This window comes from Galeopterus variegatus, unplaced genomic scaffold (genome assembly GCF_000696425.1).
Source record: "Galeopterus variegatus unplaced genomic scaffold, G_variegatus-3.0.2 Scaffold2764, whole genome shotgun sequence".
Taxonomy (NCBI): Eukaryota; Metazoa; Chordata; class Mammalia; order Dermoptera; family Cynocephalidae; genus Galeopterus; species Galeopterus variegatus.
In genome coordinates, this window is record NW_007728875.1 from 93,020 (window position 1) to 113,082 (window position 20,063).

The following is a 20,063-nucleotide window of genomic DNA, read 5'->3' on the forward strand; positions in this document are numbered from 1 at the left end:
TCTTGATCATCACTATTTACTGCAATCTAAAATGTGTCCACTCACCAGTATTTACTAGCCTATCATGTGCCTAAGATAGACACAGATAAAAAAATAAATAAATAAAATTGACATGGTCTGGAAACAAGAATTATTGACCCAAGGAAGCAAGTTCCAGGGGTAAAAAATAATTGAATTTCTAAGTTGAAGGAAATAAGGTATTTATGGATTTGAAGAAAATTATTAAAGCAAAGAGTCATCAAATCTTTAAGATTAAAAATATTTATTTATGGGCAGGCCCGGTGGTGCACTGGATAGTGCGCTGCTTGGGAAGCGTTGCGGTGCTCCCGCCGAGGGTTCGGATCCCACATACAGACCGGTTCCCGCTCACTGGCTGAGCGAGGCGCGGGAGCAACACCGAGGGTTGCGATCCCGTAGCCGGTCCCGGTCCGGTACGGGCGCGACACTGAGGGTTGCGATCCGTTGCCGGTCACGAAAAAAGACAAAAAGGAAAAAATAAAAAATAAAAAAATAAAGTAACTAAAATCAGAGGTCACTAATGCAGATTGTCTGAGGTACTTCAAAAAGTTCGTGGAAAACTGGAATTAGAAGATAATACAAATCTTTCCATGAACTTTTTGAATACCCCTCATATAAATGCATTGATTGTATAAGTTTAGTAATCATCATATTGAATTAAGATATGATGCTGCTGATGGTCCAGCAACAGTAAAATCATAGCCCTGCATGTGAGGGTAAGATCATACTTAGCGATGGAATCTTATTGTCACCAGTCACCTGCCCAGATGTTTCTTTCAGGGAAAAGAACATTCAGGTGGCCAGCAGAGTGGGGCAAATTCTTTCTCTTGGTTTGGCATAAAAGTGTCAAAATTTCTTGATACCTGGGTTGAAGGGTAGCTACTGTGGTGGATAAAGGCCAGAAACTAAGAAGGAATAGCCCCAAGCAGCTGTCCCAGAGCTTTGGGCTGAAGTTTAGATGTCACAGACAAGCATGCAGAACAGGACCTGAGAATCCTGGAGCAAGTTGTTGTAGAAGGAACAGATACTACAATTTGTTTATTCTCACTTTTATTTCACTGTTGCTTTTTGAAACTCCTAGCTTGTGTCAGATGCAGCAAGGGGAACCAATGAATCAGACTGGTTGTTGTTTAAATGCGTGTGCCACAGTGGAAGCAGGCATTATGGTGGGTCAGTCATACAAGGGAGAGTCACCCTCCAGGGAAAGAGTAAATAAAGAGGTAAGCAGGGTGAGGGCCACTCAGGCCAGCTGTCCTGTTCACCTGGAGAGTGTTTTTCCTGAATAAACTGTAAAGTTCTGTATTTTGTTTTATACAGAGAGGCTGTTCCTTGCAGTAAGGTATTGGTAATTCTTCTTGCATTCAGTTCCTATATTTCTCCTGCTCAATCTTGGCTGATTTCTACAAATTTCATATTCCAAGCACCTTTGCCTCTGGCTGCAGTCTGGGTTTGGCTGATGGAGGCCTGGTGTAAGAAGGTGGAAGGGCAGAGAAGCCAAGGCATGTCCTTCCCTGCTCTCTCTGTTTGGGGCTGCATCTTTAAAATTGGAGTCATTTCCTTTGTGGTCCTAGTTCCTGCTGGGGGGCCCCCACCCAGGGGACTAGGAACACCGCTGGCTGTTTGTTCTTCTAGTAGATCTTCAATCTTTGGCTTGCCTCACTGCCCTTGATTTTTCTGTTCTGTTCTTCCTACACCTTATAGCTAGTTCCCCAAATAAAATTCATCTACTGAACTCCCTGCCATGGATTTTGTTTTCCTGGGTTGCCTCTGACTGATAAAATTATCTTAGAAATAGCCCTTGGCTGGACTCCAATGCATATATGCCTCATATTCTATTCCATTCTAGAAGCAAAAGATAGTTTGTCAATAACACCTTATATTTATACGGCACTCTACAGTTTGTAAACTGCTTTAACATATATAATCTCATTCAAATCCCATAATAACCCCTATGAGACAGGCAGTGAAAGAAACAAAATTGTCTGCACTTATACAGCAAGTAGTGTAGTAAAAGCAGAGGAGATATTTTAACCTAAATCTTCTGCCTCAAGGTCTCAGGGTGAAAATAATAAATATTTAATCAGCTTTTATGTTTAAATATGAAAAAAAATATTTAGTAATAAAAGGAAATGTTCCTGAAGTTTATATTAAATATCTTCAAAACATATTTTATAATTTTATTCTTTATTGCATTTCTTTCTTATGCTGATTCTTATATGATCTTGTTGATGGAGTTTGGATGTGTTGTCCCCTCCAAAACTCATGTGGAAATTTGATGTCCAATGTGGCCCCCCCGGAAAATGATCGCCCCCCCCCCGCGGATCCCTCACCCCCCCCCTAATGCTCTCCCTGGGGGAGGAGGGGTAGTGAGTGAGTTCTCGCTCTGTTAGTTCACATGAGAGTTTGTTGTTTATAGGACCCTGGCACCTTCTCTCTCTCTCTCTTGCTTCCTCTCACCATGTGATCTGCTTGTACCCACCAGCTGCCTGCCGCTTTCCTCCATGAGTAGAAGCAGCCTGAGGCCTGTGCCAGATGCAGCTGTCCCAGAATCATAAGCCAAATAAGCCTCTTTTCCTTATAAATTACCCAGTCTCATGTATTTCTGTTATAGCAACACAAACGGACTAAAACACTTGTGAATATAAATTTAGACCACTGTGTCATTCTTCAAGAATATGAAAACAGTTCTGGAAATGGGCTATAGGAAGAAGAAAAGATAAAAATGAAATGGATAGATATTAAGCAAAAGAAAAAAATGACAGTGTGGAATATTAGGCACCTTCTTATAGAACACACACACACACACACACACACACACACACACACACACACACACACACACACACACACAGGTTTGTACTAAAAACACACTTGACGGTATAGAGTACCTTAGTATAGTACATGATTTATTGTGACTTATAACAAAGTCTTTGTAGTCTAATGGCCCACTGATGAATATCAGTTGAATTGCATGGCCCAATAATCATTTTTTATTTTCTTCCATTTTTACATTGCCTGGAATTTGGCTTATAATTCCAAGTCGTATGTAAGTGACTCAGTATGTACTAATTTCTTATATCACCAATCTATTATTAAATAATTTAGGTAATTGCTAAAATGGAATCCATATATCTGGGAGAAAACATCACATTTAGCTCTTCACAATTCCAAAATTTTGTCTCTGTGTCCTTGTTGAGCCTGTTTCATTTGAAATACACAGCCCTCCCTTCTTCCCCCAAACCCACTAGGCAGTTTTCCTGTGCTTGCATGTGGCCCTGTGATGGAGATGGCATTGTCTGTCTCTGGAGAGGAAAACTAACACCCTCTTTTGACCAGTGGTCACTAGATTGATGTTGACATTGCACATTTACTGGGAAATGGTCAGGAAGCACCACTCCAGTTGTTCCTTGAAATGTGTTGCTTAAAATAAACTCATCCGCAGTTGGTTGGATTGAGCTGGGTCAGCAAGACCCCCTCTACTGCCATCGTGCCTAAATGCCTGCCTCTAAGCCCTGACCTCATTGAGCTAGGTGGTGTGGATTGGGCCTGACAGGTGTCTGTCTTAGGTAGTCCAGTCCCTACAGGACTGGGAAAGGATGTGTGCTCAGAGGGGACATTCTTTCCCCAACTTCTTCTGTCCTCACCAAATGCATGGTTCATTCACCCTTGTCAGTCTGGTTACCCACCTGGCCACCCACTCACTCAGGACCTATATTTAATTATGACTGGGAATGGAGTGACTACTTGTTTCCATGGTTCTCCAACTGAAAAGGTTACTTTGAGAAGTTAGGATGCTGTTCAGACATTATCTAATTAGCACTGTGACTGCATTGCAGAAAATATCTATAACACTCAGCATTTTCACAAGATAATTTGGTCACATCCTGAATACTCATCTGGGTGAGTCAGAGAGAAGAAAAGACAAAAGGAATAGGAGCTTAATTTGAGTTCAGCTTGGGGGCACTACTTTCCATCTTTAACCTCATTGATGAAGAGAAAACAGTTAGCAAGATCCCACAGTGTTGGGACATCGCAAGAAATACAGACAAGTTCTCATCCTTTGTATTGCCATCTATTTACAAAATCTAATTGGTTAGCTTTAAAACATTCACACCAAATTCTTTAAAATTTTTGTAAACTATTGAAAGGTCTTTTGACGTGTTATAATTTGAGTCCTTGAGTACTACTCATTAGTGTCAGCTAATGTGAAACACTGTGGCTGGCTGCTGGTATTCTCAAAAATATTGTTTTCAGTGTTGCTTAAAAGGTAACATGGAGCTGGCTGGTTAGTTCAGTTGGTTAGAGCGCTGCCTAGTAACACCAAGGTCAAGGGTTAGGATCCCCATACCAGCCAGCAGTCAAAAAAAAAAGCAACATGGTGTTATCTTGTAATTCAGTGCATGTTTGTTGAGGGCCTCCGTGGTGGCAGGCATTTTTATTAAATGCTGGATGCTTTCTATTTGCTTGGTCTCTTATTGTCACTGAATTAGATAAATGCTACTAATTTAAAATAGACATTGCTTAAAAAGAAAAATAAAAAAGCAAGACATGATCTGAAACATATATGAATTTATAAATGCTTACTGGTGCCGCCCAGGTCACACTGAAAAGGAGCAGTCCCACACAGACAACTTGCATCTTTAAGAATCTCTGTGAAAAGACAATAATATTGTGCCTCAAAGCTTTGCCAATTATGAACCACAGCCATAAGAAGAAATAAAACACCGAGGTATATATAAACATCCTTCTTCCTAGCATCCGTTTCCTTTTGTGATATACATATACATATGTGTGTATACATATATACACACTATATAAATGTATATAAAACTATGTATAGTTTATTTATATCCAAGTGTGGATATTTCAGTTTAAGAGCCTTCATATGTCTAGTTATTCCTATGTGAAAATGAAATTGTTTAATGTCATTAGAATAAAGTCAGTTGCTAGAAATAAATTGTATAGACTCATATTTAGTTGCTGTGTTGTCAGCCCTAACTTTTTCTCTTGTCTTTAGAAAAAGCTCATTTAATTTAATTATTTGTATAGCTCAAAAATGACATTAAATTAATGTAGAACCTCATAACAGATTCTTGAAGTCTATGGGGAGTGAAAGCTTATCTGCCTCCAGGCTGCTGCCCCAACATATGTCCTCACATCCATTACAATGTATCTGAATTAGTAGTCATTTGTGAGCTGGAAAGTGAAACAACTTGTATAATACTTAAATTAATAGCTAACATTTATTGAATACTAAAATGAACCAAGTACTATTCTAAGGATTTTACATGTATTCAATAATTTGAACATTGTAACAACCCTATGAGTTAGGTGGCATTACTATGCCTGTTTTATAGATTAGGAAACAGACATAGAAAAGTCAAATAACTTGCCACAGAATTCACAGGTATTAAAGGGCAGAACTGGGATTAATATCCAGGCAATGTAGCTATAGAGCCAGTATTCTAATTAAGACTCTGTATCACCTTAAATAAGTTTCTGTTCTTTTATCTTATTTCAAAAAAATCTATATGTAGTTGACTTAAATGCACTTGATATTTTATATTGGACTCCACAAAATGAAGTTTAAAACATTAACATTTAGTTGATGGATAAAGGCACATATTTATATTTAAATATACTAACAGGATCTAGCAAGCTCATTTAAGTCAAATAGCCATTGGATTGAGAAAAAAAAAAAAAAGCCAATGTAGCTTTGGACTACCAGTCTGTTGGTTTTGATGAACGTTAAATATTTCACTAACTGCCACTCTTTGCTATTACTTAGAGGAAAAACACTTTTAATGGGAAAAATAATCTAAATATTCTTGCAATATTTAAACATTTCCACGTGAAAACTTTTATTTGAAGAAATAAGTATGACTATTAAATATATTCTAAAATGCTAGGCTATTCTCTTCTCAATTAATACAATTACAAGAACCTTAATTCTAACTATTATTTAGCCTCCTAAGCATTTTTTAGATCAGGACAATACAAGTTACTTATCAAATGACTTAATGCTGATCAGCAGAAATATCAGCATAAAGAATGTTTGAAAGTATAATCAGATTCTCCTGATCCTGGTTTGCAAGTGAAGGTATAGAGTAAAATCACTCTTGGAGCTTCTGTGGATCTTTATAATGTTGACAGTCAAATCAAAGAGAAAGTTGCTAGCAAACTATCAGTTTTAGTTGATGATTTCTAGAGCTTAGTAATAAACTTCCTATTTTATAAAACAAAGCACTAAATATTACACAGTTGTGCTCAGTAGAGGATATTTTCAATTTGCATTTATTTTTGAAAGGAATAACCTACCTTGGTGGCAAGCATCTTGAAAATGTAAACAACTATGATATAAAGCTATTTCCGATCAAGAACATCAAGAGAGCCAAATTACCTGGTATCTTTTCCCTTCAGAATACCTGGCTTCTTCTGCAGGATTAGCAGTCTCTGGGCATTTTGCTGAAATTTAAAGTTTTTTTAGCGTTCCCAATGGCCAATCAGCACTGGCATCTTTAGCACTAGCAAACAATTTGTTACAAGTGCCCACAGATAACCATAGGGAGCAAAGTAATTTTAATCTAAAAATGTTTTTGTGGTAGAAAGCTGCTATCACATGTTCCAGAAAGTGGGATAAACAGAAAATATAAATACCTCCGTTTAGACATCATGTTGTCAGATAATTAGAATTGATTTCAAAACTATTAATTAGGACTGACTGAATACCTAACAATTGTATAAATGGAAAATCTTTATGCTGTCCTTTCATGTAGAAAGTTTATGATCTCAATCTTGTCTGGATGAAATTCAGCAACATTTAACAAAAATGTTTTGAGTGCCTCCTATGTGACAGGCAATGGGGAAGCGGCAATAAACAAAACAGACAGAGAAAAATCCCTGTCTTCATGGAGCTTAGAATCCAGTGGGGGAGGCAGAAAATGAACAAGATAAATAAGTAAAATATACTGCATTAGACAGTGACATAGATTAAGGAGAAAAGGCATTACAGGGGTGGGTAACAAGCACTGGGGTGGGGACATTGGGTTGAAAGTTTCGATAGGGAGCCCTGGGAAGGCCTCCTTGAGAAGGTGACCTCTGAGTAAAGACCTTGCTATGGTTTGAATATATGTGTCCCTTTAAAGTTCGTATGTTAGAATTTAACCCCAGTGTGACAGTATTAAGAGGTGGGGCCTTCAGGAGATAGAGTAATAAAGGCAGAGCCCTCATGAGTGAGACTAGCGACTCTTTGAAGGGGCTGGAGGGAGCTAGCTGGTCTTTTTGTCCTTCCACTTTTCCACCATTTATTTGGACATGAATTTTATGAAATAGTCAATTTAGGACACTGAGTTTCTTAATGAAATAAGTAGAACACCCATGTCAGAATAAGCTATTCTAGGGCAAATGCCTTCTCTCCTGTTTGCCAAAACTGGCTGTCAAAATCATGAATACAATAGTTTGGGAGGTTTCATTCAGTCTAAGAATATTATAATACCTGGAGGTGTTATTTACATGAGAACCATATGTGAAAACATCAAAAAAGGTTATATAAGAATTATTAAAGTATACTTTGTGATAAGAACTACCTACAGTTAAGCACAATTTTAACAGATCATAAATGATATATAGTGAGATTTACCTGTAAACTTTTAATTTCTCCTAACTCTCAAAATAAACAAAAGCCAAAATAAGACAAAACAGCCCTTGGACAGTTTTGGCTGAAAGAATGGTGCCTTTTCTAGTTCAGGCCAAATCCCTCTTTGTGCCTTATGCAAGTTCTGTAGATCCTCTTCTGAGTGTCCAGAGCTGGTTTTTAAAGTTTTTTATTTTTTAAAATTTTAACATTTGTACATATTTGTGGGGTACAGTGTGTTCTCAATACATGCATATACTGTACATTGATTCACTTAGAATAGATAGCACAGCTTGTAATGGTTAATCCACTACTTCCGCTCTCCCCAACCCCCTCCTGGCCTCTGGTAATCATTATTCTACTCTCTACTTCTAGAAGAACCACTTTTTATTTATTTATTTATTTATTTTTAGATTCCACTTATGATTATGATCATGTGGTATTTGTATTTCTGTGCCTGCCTTACATCATTTAACATAATGGTCTCCAGTTCCATCCACGTTGCTGCAAAATGACAGTATTTCATTTTTTTAAATAACTGAATAGTATTCCATTGTGTATATATACCACAGGGTCTTTTGTATCCATTCATTCATAGATGGGCATTTAGGTTGATTCCATTTCTTGGCAATTGTGAATAGTGTTGCAATGAACGGGGTGTGCGGGTATCTCTTCAATGCTTTAATTTCATTTCCTTTGCATACATGCCCAGTAGTAGGATGGTTGGCTCATAAGGTAGATCTATTTTTAGTTCTGTAGGAACCTCCAGACCTCCAGACTGTTTTCCACAATGGCTGCACCAATTTACATTCCCACCAACAGTGTAGGAGAGCTCCCTTTTCTCTGTACCCTCTCCAACACCGGATATTTTTTGTCTGTTTGATAATAGCCATTCTAACTGGAGTGAGAAGATAACTCATTGAGGTTTTAATTTGCATTTTTCTGATGCAGAGCTGGTTTTTAAAACACTTGCCAGGGCTAAAGTTTGAGTTGTTTGGCTGGAGTCACTGTTGATTCACAGTCATTCAACCATAGGCTTTAGAATATTTGAACATTGTCATTGACAATGGAGACCTCTAACTCTAGTAGCTCTGGAGTCCAACAGACCTGAGTTTGAGTCCTGACTCTACTGCTTGTTTGCGGGGGGAAGTTGCTTAAACTAAACAGAACTTCTCTATTCCCCAGTTTCTTCATCTGAAAATGGGAAGCATAGTAATAAACTAAACCTTTATTGAGTGATTACTATTGTCCAAGCTTTGTTCTAAGTGTGATGCATTAACTCATTTAACCCTTATAACAACTTTTATTATTATTAAAGTAGGTGCTATTAGTATCATCCTGATTTTAGTGATGAGACATTAAGCATTTAAGTGACTTGCTTAGGGTCACATACTTAGCAAGTACAAAAGCCAGAATGTGTAAATAGGCAATCTGACTCCAAAACAAAGTTTTCAAAACACTGTGCATACTGTCTCATAAGGTCAGCATAACCATTAAATTAATTAATTCTGGGGCCGGCCCGGTGGCGCACTGGATAGTGCGCCGCTTGGGAAGCGCAGCGGCGCTCCCACCCGAGGGTTCGGATCCCACATGCAGACCCGTTCCCGCTCACTGACTGAGCGAGGCGCGGGAGCGGCGCCGAGGGTTGCGATTCCGTTGCCGGTCCCCAGTCCGGTACGGGGACAACACTGAGGGTTGCGATCCATTGCCGGACACGGAAAAAGACAAGAAAAAAAGACAAAAAAAAAAAAAAAATTAATTAATTCTGCAAGGCACTTAGCCCAGTGCCTAATTTTACAATTAAATAAGTAGCTACCATTGCCAGACACGGAAAAAGACAAGAATAAAAGACAAAAAAAAAAAAAAATTTAATTAATTCTGCAAGGCACTTAGCCCAGTGCCTAATTTTACAATTAAATAAGTAGCTACCAGTCCCACCCATTCTTCACAGCATTAATGGTAATCTGGTAATCAGATGAAGGATACATCCTTCTGTATCTCCTTTCTGTCCTGTTACTTTTCCTACCATGTCTTCTTATATGGCTTATTTAATGTGAGGACAAAAACAATGAAACATTGAAAGAAACAATAGAGTTGACATTCAAGACAACGTCTCTAGACATTGTCAATATTCATGACCAGAATTTCAGTGACATCCAACGGACTTGAGTGATACGAAAAGAGGCTAACAAGAACATGGAACTCAAGGAAGCAAAGGCCACAGACAAGGATGTTCAGCGAGCTGTAAGACTGAACACAGAATAAAGCTTTATAAACAGTAGACAGATGTGAAAACCACAAAACGTTCATTTTCAACTCTGGATATTCTATTCAAGTGATGAATAATTTAGGAATTTCTACAACAATTAGCAAGCCATGCAGTGTTTTAAGCTATTACACTCTTCCATACATTAACTTTATATTTCAAATGATCCAGGTAAAAGAGGTATCTAGTATGTGCCTAATATATGGCACAGCCTTAGAAAATGTTGGGGTTTTTTTAATTGCTATAATTTTATAAATAATTTTAGATATTGCTTTTCTTCCATTTTTCTTTCTTTCAAAAAGAATGTTAGTATGCATGAGAGAGATTTCCCCTTCATTTAAGTGATGAGAAAGTATCTAATTCTGGTGTAGAAGAATCTGTGTTCTAGAAAGAGAAAATTCATAGAATTTTAAGAGAAAAAATTGACCTAGCTACTAGTCCTACCAAGGAATGAACTGGCAGCAGCTAAATATATACATGCTGTCAAAGCTAAAATGAATTCAAAGCTAAAAAAAAAATTCAACTTGAGTCTTAAATTTAGAACCTGCAATTGACAAAAGCAAAAAAGAATGAGAGCCTATTCTGGCTGGAACGTTGCAGAAAAGAGATTCTGGGGGGAAAAAAATTAGAAGAGCAATCATTTGCTACAGTTCTGTGAAGTAGAAATTTTACTTCTACCCTCTTGAAACTTGTGCTCTGTGTTGAGCTTGAACTTCAAAAACTCACAATAAGTTTCCTAAATGTTTTTGTATGAGAGTTTTGCCATAGCATTTCTTAGGAACCAATAACCAAAGATAAAGAGCAGGGTTCTGTAAAAAGGGTTATCTATCTTCACACCATTTCTACTTAACTGCAAAAATAAAAGCAAAAAAAAAAAAACTAAGAAGCTAGGGAGATGGACAAGAAATGGACATTTGAACTTCTGGTTCTTGGTTGATGGCTCAGGAACGGATACCTCCACAGATGATACACCTGGCCTGGCTTTCCTGGGCGAGGCTGACGTGCAACGTTGCTCCTCATAGAGATTTTAAATGAAAGTAGTCCACGGAACATGTTTCATCTCGTGGTGGCTTTTTTATTTGTTACGCCTCACTTGAATGTGAACAATCATATAAAATATTAGCTAACTGGGAACCTACGCTACTAATTCCAGACACTGGACCCTCACCAGGAAGAAGGTTTACTTGGTTTGTCTCATTCTCCTGTTTCTGGGATGTCCCACCCATCTGCTCTGTACTTGTACTCTAGGCCTAATTGCTTTGATATACAGTAGTTTCTCCTTATCCATGGGGGATACATTCCACGAGCCCCAGTGGATGCCTGAAACTGCATGTAGTACTGAACCTTATATACACTGTTCTTTCCTACACATACATATGTATGATAAAGTTTAATTCATAAATTATGCAAAGTACTCTTGTGCCTTGGGGCCATTATTAAGTAAAATGAGGGTGACTTGAACACAAGCACTGTGATACTGTGACAGTCAATCTGATAACTGAGATGGCTACTAAGTGACTAATGGGTGGGGAGTGCTTGACCAAGAGATGGTTCACCTCCTGGGCAGGTTGGAGCAGGATGGTGCAAGATTTCATCACACTACTAAGCAGTGGGATCAATTAAAAACTTACGAATGGTTTATTTCTGGAATTTGTCATTTAATATTTTTGGACTGAGGTTGACCGTGGGCAACTGAAACTGTAAAAAAGGGGGAATTACTGTACATTTTTTAAAGCTTAGTATTATAGGAAACCTGTTTTTCCTCTAGGATCTTGATCTCCACTTATTCTTAACACTGTTAGGTAACACATTTCTCTTTTGTTGTCTTAGGCAGTTAGAGGTAAACTTATACCATATATATTTCCATGTGTTCTGACTAACTGAAATAACTATTCTCTAATTTATATACACAACAAATAAACAGTATTTCTCATTATGAATCAGTGGGGTAATCTTCACGGTGTTGTGAGTAAAACAGAGGGGCTTCTGTTGAGCTGTCTCCTCTTTGCCATAAAGATGCTTAGATTTGTTAAGGCTGGAGGTGATTCGCAGAAGAATTTACCTTTAGAATAGAGTCCAGAATGGGTGTTCTGAGAATCTTTCCCTGTTTTTAGCAGAAAAAAATGTTTTTGTTTTAATTATGTTCCTTCATGAGTGTCAGTATTCATTCTGGGCTAGGAAAAGCTCACTTTTTCTAAAACATCACTTACAACCAACTTTCTTATTTAACCCCAAATTATTTTTATTTTTAGCTATTTTTTTTCCCCTCAGTGTTTGGGAATTTCAACAGAAGTACATAAAAACTTCAGCCAGATACGGAACCAGGGAGGGTCACAGAACAACGTGAAGCTAGCTGTAGTCATTTCTCTAGGCTGTTTGTTTACTCATTCAGCTATTACTAGCAGAGAGAAGACATGTCAATATAATTTGCTTTTATTTTTATATTAGAAAGATGTCTTATTACACCTTAAAATGTAGCTCAGAGGATGTAGTTAAAATGTAATTATAACAATAGCAGCCCTTTCCTTCAGGACATGGTAACGTTGCTGGAAGTGGCTGCAAAACTTTGCTTTGTGGACCTCAAGGGGAAAACATCTCTCACTCTCAAAATAGTCCTTTTCAGAGGTTGCCGTTTTGTTTTTCAGAACCAAGAATCTTCTCCTCAGGAAACAGAACATGAGGACATTTACCAGCAAGTTATTCATTGTATTGGATACATATTAGTATTTTCTTACCCTATTAGGATCTACCTAGTCTTTATTTTTCTCAGTTCTTTATTTTTAACTTCATGTTTATCTGCATTGCATTATCATTTTATTTTAGCTCTTCTTCCATGACTTTCTTAACATTCATGAACCTAGATTTTGTCTATGCTTGTCAGTCTCTCTTCCACTTATCCATTCCTATGTCACACACCGTGTCATAATTTAGTGGTTCGAAACACCGATTTATTTTTTCTCAGGGTTCTCTGTGTTGACTTGGCTCAGCTGCATGTTTCTCACTTGTGATCTCATGTGGCACAATTAGACAGTGGCAGGTGCAGGAGTCTTCCCCAAACTTGCCTGGGCTGCCCATGCAAGATGGCACCTTGGTGCTTCTCCGTGTGACCTCTCTCTCCGGCAGGAGAGACCGGCCTTCCTACACGGTGGTTCAGGACTGAACATGCTCAGTAGGTTCAGAACTCATCAGCTGGACTTGTTGGTATAAGAGTAAAAGTTCCCATGCAAATTACATTCTGTTATATTCTGTTCTTTCTCAGGAGATTCTCCTATTGTATTTTGTGAGTCCCAGGCTTTCAAGAGCAGAAAGAAGAGATTGCCAGGCTGGTTCTGTGGGCTAAACCTGGGACAGTTACAGAGTCACTCTCTACAGACTGATCAAAGCAGTCAGATTGAAGGGAGGTGCAGAAATAGGCTCCACACTTTGATGGAGAAATGGCAACATCAAAGTGCAGAGGAGCTTGTGAAATGGGAGAAATGTTGCAGCCACTTTTGGGGAATATTGTGTGCCCAGGACATTCCCTGGTAGCAATTCAGGTATCAAGTACTCACTGAAAGTCACTCCCAAAATGTTTGGTGCACTGGATTTGATAATAGTCCATTCTAAGCAGCATGAGAAATGGTTTGTTTTGTGCTGTTGGTTTTACACAACTATCCTATGGCTAGAATTAAGATCAAGCCTTCCCTCAGCTGGCTCGGTGGTGAGACATACCTGATCATCTCTGTTACAGAATTTCAAATGGCAGTGAGTATAGTGAAAAATTTATCTTGAAGTATTATTTATCAAAGATAATACTTCTTGCTGTGTTTAGGTCCAGGAACTGTCAGAAGCTTTTTATTAAACAGCTGCAGAAAGGAGACAACCCACAGATTGCTGTATCAAACACTGGAAAGTTTAATGAGTTTTAAAATAGAGTTAGAAACAAAGGACAAAGCTTCAAGTTGGAAAAAAGGAAAGAAGAGAAAAAGTGAGTTCACTGCTAGTTTGTTTACATATGAAGTGATTAACTGCTAATTTTTAAAATAAAAATTTATGGTTTATGAATTTTGACCATCATCTAAAAAAGAGGTCAACAAACTATGGCCTGTGGGCCATATCTGGCCTATCACCTGTTTTTGCAAATAAAGTTTTACTGGAACACAATCATGCCCATTTATTTCCATAGTGTCTATGGCTGCTTTCTGTACAGTAACAGAGTTGAATAATTATCAACTGTATAGCCTATAACGCCAAAAATATTTACTATCTAGCACTTTACAGAAAAAGTTTGCTGACTTTTGCTTTATAGAGAAAGTTTGAGGATTCCTGACTAAAATACTGAGTATTGAATCTGTATTTTAAAAAGAGATAAGACAATTTTTGTATGTGTTGTTGGAGGTTTTATCTCCTCGGACCCTGGGAGTCGTGAAATACAAGAAGAGAAACCTCCTGAGAAAAAACAAAATAAAACAATATAATTTGCATGAGAACTTTTGTTCTTCAACCAACAAATCAAGTTAACGAGTTTCTAACCCACCGAGTATTTTAAAGATCTAAGGGCAGAAAATATTTACTGCACTGCTCTTGGATAAACAAAAGGTCCGAGTGGTTGCTTCATGGTTTACTTTCAATTAATCTTGATTATTTTTTTAAAGTGAGACTGACATTTCTTAACTTTAGATTTTCCTTTTCAAAAGAGCATGTTTTCACTTTTCTGCCCTTCTCACACTTCCACTATTTGTTCCTCTCATCATTCAGAGAGACTCACTTTGCCTGGAGAAGAATTGGGTTTTTTTATAGAAAGAATCCAAATGGACAGAAAGTCAATGCTTGCTTTTTTACTGTGTAGATACACTCTCGAAGGCCACATCAGAAGTGATCATTTCTAAAGCCAAAGCTTTAGTTTTGCAAGGACAAAGTTTTGTTAAGAGAAGAAAGGGTAGTAGAAAATCAACACAGACAGCCATGCAAAGATGCAGGGTATAGAATTTCTGTCACAATAATAAAAGGAAAAGGAGCGGGGACATTCAGTGCTCCTCAGAGATTAAATATGGGTCGCCCGGGCTGCCAGCTGGGGAGGATTTTGTTTGAGACATCATGTTGAAGGAAGTAAGAGGGACATGAAATGAGGGAACAGGATCTTGGGTGACCAGAGGGGAAGGGCCGGAGTCATCTCTGAGAGGCAGCTACCCGGTGGCCACACTAACACCCCCAGACCACCCACCACACAGTGTGGCCTGTGCTGAGAAGCTTTTTGGCACGCCACTGCCTGGTGAGCACCCACACGTCCGCCGTGGATCATCTTGTAGAAGTTGGCCTCCTTCATGCTTTAAGATCTTTTAGCCCATCCCAACCCTCCTGTGTGGCCAGCCTCCTTTAGAATGGTCTGGACACTCGCAGCTTCCCACACCTTGTATCTGGAAGGGGTGCACAGGGGAGCAGCTCTGCTGCAGCTTCCTGACAGTCTTATATGACTCCATATAGGCCACATGTCTATGTGGATTGCGAATGGGTCAAGAACTCACGGCAGTCCAACCTGAGTCTTGACAAAGTGCCCTACACCTCCTTCTGGAGCAAGCAGGGATAAGCAGCCTGGTGTAGAGATGCCACAGGCAGTTTCTCACCACCTGCCCATCTCTGGGAGATGGGCCCGCGGCCATTTCTCATCCATCTTTCTACTTTTAGTTCAGCACAGGACTTTTGACCTTGCCCCCTTAAGGTTGAACTGCAGACTTCTGTGTAACTCTGTGTGCTTGGCCATGAGTTAGAGCTGGTGCCTCCACAGCAGAAGGAGCTACCACCAGTGCCATTTGTCATCTGGCCCATCTGGTTTCTTGTCGTCCTGTGGGACTAGGGATGCAGGGAGCTGACACTGAGCTGATCCTGCTTTTGCTCTGTTAGTAATGAACCATCTGACTCCATCTGAGCTCATTGTTTCCTTACTGGTGGATCTATGGAGAGTGGTATGAAGACCTAATAGCTGCAGGCAGGTCCTCATGGTCCTGTTACCAGCCACACTGCTGCTAAGGGACCATTTGACTGCTTGACAAGGTATGAGGGGAAAGTACTGGAAGTCCACATGCAGGTAGGACTGAAGAATCCTAAAACCCACACTGTTATATGAGTTACCAAAAACTAGCTGGGTTATACTGGAAAACATGATGAGTCAGTTGATTGGGTTTCTTCCTACTTTAAAGATGTAAAATAAATACATAAGCATAAAAGACTCTGAGACGAAGGTCTGACTGAGGAGCGGTGGTCCTACTGCCAAGAAGGAAATCCATTTTGACAGAGAGAACAGGCTTTGGGAAGCCGGGGGTGAGATTCCAGGAGGTAAAATGGGGTGAGATTTTTAAATCCCAAACTCTCTGTCCCACATTAGAACAAGACCATTCTGGGTACATAACCATGGTGTAATGACAACAGTATATTGGGGGAAAAAATGAGGGAAATTCTTGAATTTCATCTTTGAAACTGGGTGCTTACCACAGCACTGGCATGCAGTTAGTGTTTACTAAGCATTCGCTAGTATGTTAACGAGAATAGTGGTTCTCAGACTTTAAAGTGCTCTGGAATTACCTGTCCACCCCTAGAGTTTCTGATGTGGTAGGTCTTGAGTAAAGTTCCAGAATTTGCATTTCTGACAAGGTCTCGGGTGATGCTGCTGCTGAGGACCCAAGGAGAGCACTTGAAGAACTACTAAGTTAGGACACAGTTTGGTTATGAATAGCAGAGACCTATAATCATAGTGGCTTAAAGAAAACAGACTTTTATTTCCAGAGGTTGGGTGTCCAGGGCTGGTGTGGGCTCCTTGGAGTCGGGCCGTTTTCTGTCTTGTCACCCTGTCCTCCGTTGTTGTCTTCATGAGCACCGTCACCGGCGGCTCACCAAGGTGGCTGAATTCCAATAGGAGTGACATACTTTGGATACATTTGTCTCCACAAAGCTCATGTTGCAATCTGATCCCCAAAGTGGCAGTTTTGGGTCATGAGGGCAGGTCCCTCACGAATAGATTAATACTCTCCCAGTGGGGGTGGGGGGCGGGTAGTGAGGGAGTTCTTGCCTTATTAGTCCCCATGAAAGCAGCTTGTTAAAGGAGACTGGCAGCTACCCAGCCCCCTGCCACCTTGCTTCCTCAATCACCGTGTGATCTCCTTGCACCCACCAGCTGCCCTGCCATGAGTAGAAGCAGCCTGAGGCCCGCGCCAGATGCAGCTGTCCCAGAATTGTGAGCCAAATAAACTTCTGTTCTTTGTAAATTACCCAGTCTCAGGCATTCTGTTATAGCAACACATAAAAAACAGACTAATACAAGAAGAGAGAGATTGGGGTGAGGAGAAGGAGAATAATCCTTCTCTTTAGGGAGACAACTAAGAAATTGTACACATCACATGGACTCATGGACACGACTTAAATCAAATGGCCACATCTAGCTCCAAAGGAATTGGAAGCCACATGCCCAGGTAAAGAACTAGGTTTCTATTATGTGAGAGAGAGAAAGGAGAACGGATATTAGCGGGCATCGGGGAGCTCTGCCACAGCTACAGGCTGGCTTCTACATTTGAACAATGGCAAAAACATTTTCCATGAGTAGCGGAATATAAACATCCAACTTCATTTTTTCCCCCAAGTATGAGCACAACTTATTTCAACTTTTGTCTTTTCTCTATTTAAAGAAGTCATTTGATTCATTTTCAGAGAAGGATTATCTTTCCTTGGACAGAATAAAAATATTCTTTCTTTTCTAATAATTTGGGTTTTCATCAAGTTTCCTCCAGATGGGCCATCAAGGGATACTATCAGGGAATTATAGAAAAGAGAGCCTTTGGTCGGGGAGGTCAAAGGGATTGGAGCAAGAGGCCAGGGAGGCTACCGGGATGGCAGAAGGAGGCTGGAACTTTAATTTTGACCCTTTGTAGGAAAAATATTTCAAGAGGGAGGGAGATGCTATTGTGCAGAGGTTTTGCATGATTTGGCTGAGAGAACTGCTGTGAGGGGCATTTTTGGAGTTCCCAGAATCTGTGTTAAACACAGCCCTCGCCAGCCCACCCTTAGTCTTCATCCATGAACTTCATTCTTCCTTCACCCAGGCCCTGGGTGAGCTGGTTGTCTACAGGCCTGACTACCTGACTGCCCACTTGTGCTGGTGTCTGGCAGAGGCATGAAACTTTCTCTGCTGTGACGAGCTAATCCAAGTGCATGCATTACTATAGTCCCCTCAGAAAACCTTCCAGGCTCCAGGAGACTCCTAGATGCTTGGAGGAATGGTGGGGGAGCACTCTGTATTTGGGGACAGGAAGGAGCTTGCTCAAATCCCTTAGGTAAGATAGCGAGGAGTGGAAATCCACATTACACAGGCCAAAAGCTAAGGAAGAAAGCATGAAGGAAAAAATTGATGGATTTTACAACATAAAAATGAATAACTTCTGAACATTAATAAGTAACTTCATAGACTTTAAACATCCTTTCCAAATTTAACACTTGGTGACTCTATGACATATTGAGATATTTTGTGACAGTAAGATAAATAGTAAAAATTACCTATAAACAGTATTGATCACACTTGTCCCAATGGCTCAATCTCATCAAAACATTTCATTCTACAAAGATGCAATTAGAGCAAGAAAAAAATGTGCTATTGGTTCTCAAAACACCATTTTTTTAGCCAGTTAATTCTATTAATTCTATTACAATCAAATACACCTAAGTGTTAAAATGGGTCACAGAAAGGTAGAGGAGAGGCAAGGAAAGGAGAGGAAAGGACAGGAGAGATGTGATGATGTTGAGCACCTCAAAACATGTCAGACTCTGAACAGCAACCCACTGAGTACTATACTTACATAGGAGATGAAGGAATAAAGACTAGGGAAGTAAATTAATTCACTCTTGTAACACCACTATTCAATTCCATCCAACTCCAGAGCTTATGCCCGTTGCACAATACCAAGTTGCCTATATAGGAAGATGTGCCAAAAATATGAGATATGAGAAGATCCTGGATTTGAAAATATTCTTCAGGATTCAAGTCATAAAATGTGGCTGGTTCTAAGCAAATTGTAGTATGGAACAAAGCTCATTTTTCAGCAATGTTCTCATGATCAGAGGTTTTCCGCCCATCCACTACTGATGAATCTACACTAGAGAATATCACATAATGGTAAGGAACAGATCCCAAAGCCAGTCTGCCTTTGTTCTAACCCCAGTTCTACCGCTTGTGACCTCTTTGTGCCCCAGTCCCTCCATCGATAAAACTGAGGATGATAATACCTACCTGATAGAGTTTTGCTAGAATTAAATGAGTTAATAATAAAGGACATTATTAGGATAATTGGGAAAATTTGAATATGGACTATATGTTAGAAAATGTCATATCTATGTTAACTTTTTGAGAATAATAATGATAATGGTATTGTGGCTCTATAGGGGAATTCTTTGTTCTTATAGTAAATACTGAAGTGTTTAGGAAAGAAGCATCATGATATGGTGTGTGCAACCTCGTATCAGTGGTTTGGCAGAAAAGTATATATATGAAGAGAGGCACACAAATAAAAACAGAGAACGCAAATATGGCAAAACGTAACCATTGGTGAATCTAGGTGAAAGGTACATAATAAATGTGCTCATGTACTAGTTTTCTAACTTTTTCGAAGGCTTGATATTTTTCAAAATAAAAAGTTAGAGACATTGATGTAATACCTGACAACTGGTAGCTATCAGGCTAAAATCACTCTGAGGACAGGTCCTTCATTTTCATATGCTCAGCATCTATACGTGGCCTGGCTCCATAGTAGATGTTCAGTGCATCTTATCAACGAATTAATAAAACAAATGAAGTTTTGCTCTTCGTGTTCCTTTACACTATCTACTTTCCTCACTACTCCTATTTGAGATTTGCTTTTAGGTTCATATTAAAGGTGTAAATTGCTGTTAAGGCTTTGTATATCAACCCTCCTTTGTGTGTGTGTGTGTGTGTGGGTGTGGGTGTGGGTATGTGTGTAAGAGTTTTTGTACCCCATTCCACCTCCTACCCTTATTCCACCTAAAATCAAATCACGTAGTAACAGTGTTGCCAGATAAAACATGGGACACCCAGTTAAATTTAAATATCAGATAAATAGTAAATCATTTATTTGCATAAGTATGTCCCAAATATTTCATGGAATCCAA

At 39.3% G+C, this 20,063-nt stretch overlaps 1 protein-coding gene across 1 annotated transcript in view; it reads right to left on the reverse strand.

The window, feature by feature from the left end:
- LOC103598862 (matrix extracellular phosphoglycoprotein-like) overlaps positions 1 to 4,656 on the reverse strand; it is a 10,924-nt gene extending 6,268 nt beyond the window's left edge. The window contains exon 1 of the mRNA XM_008582915.1: positions 4,603 to 4,656. Coding sequence (XP_008581137.1) covers positions 4,603 to 4,656 — 54 coding nt within the window. The remainder of the gene's footprint in view (positions 1 to 4,602) is intronic.
- Between the last annotated feature and the right edge of the window lie 15,407 nt (positions 4,657 to 20,063).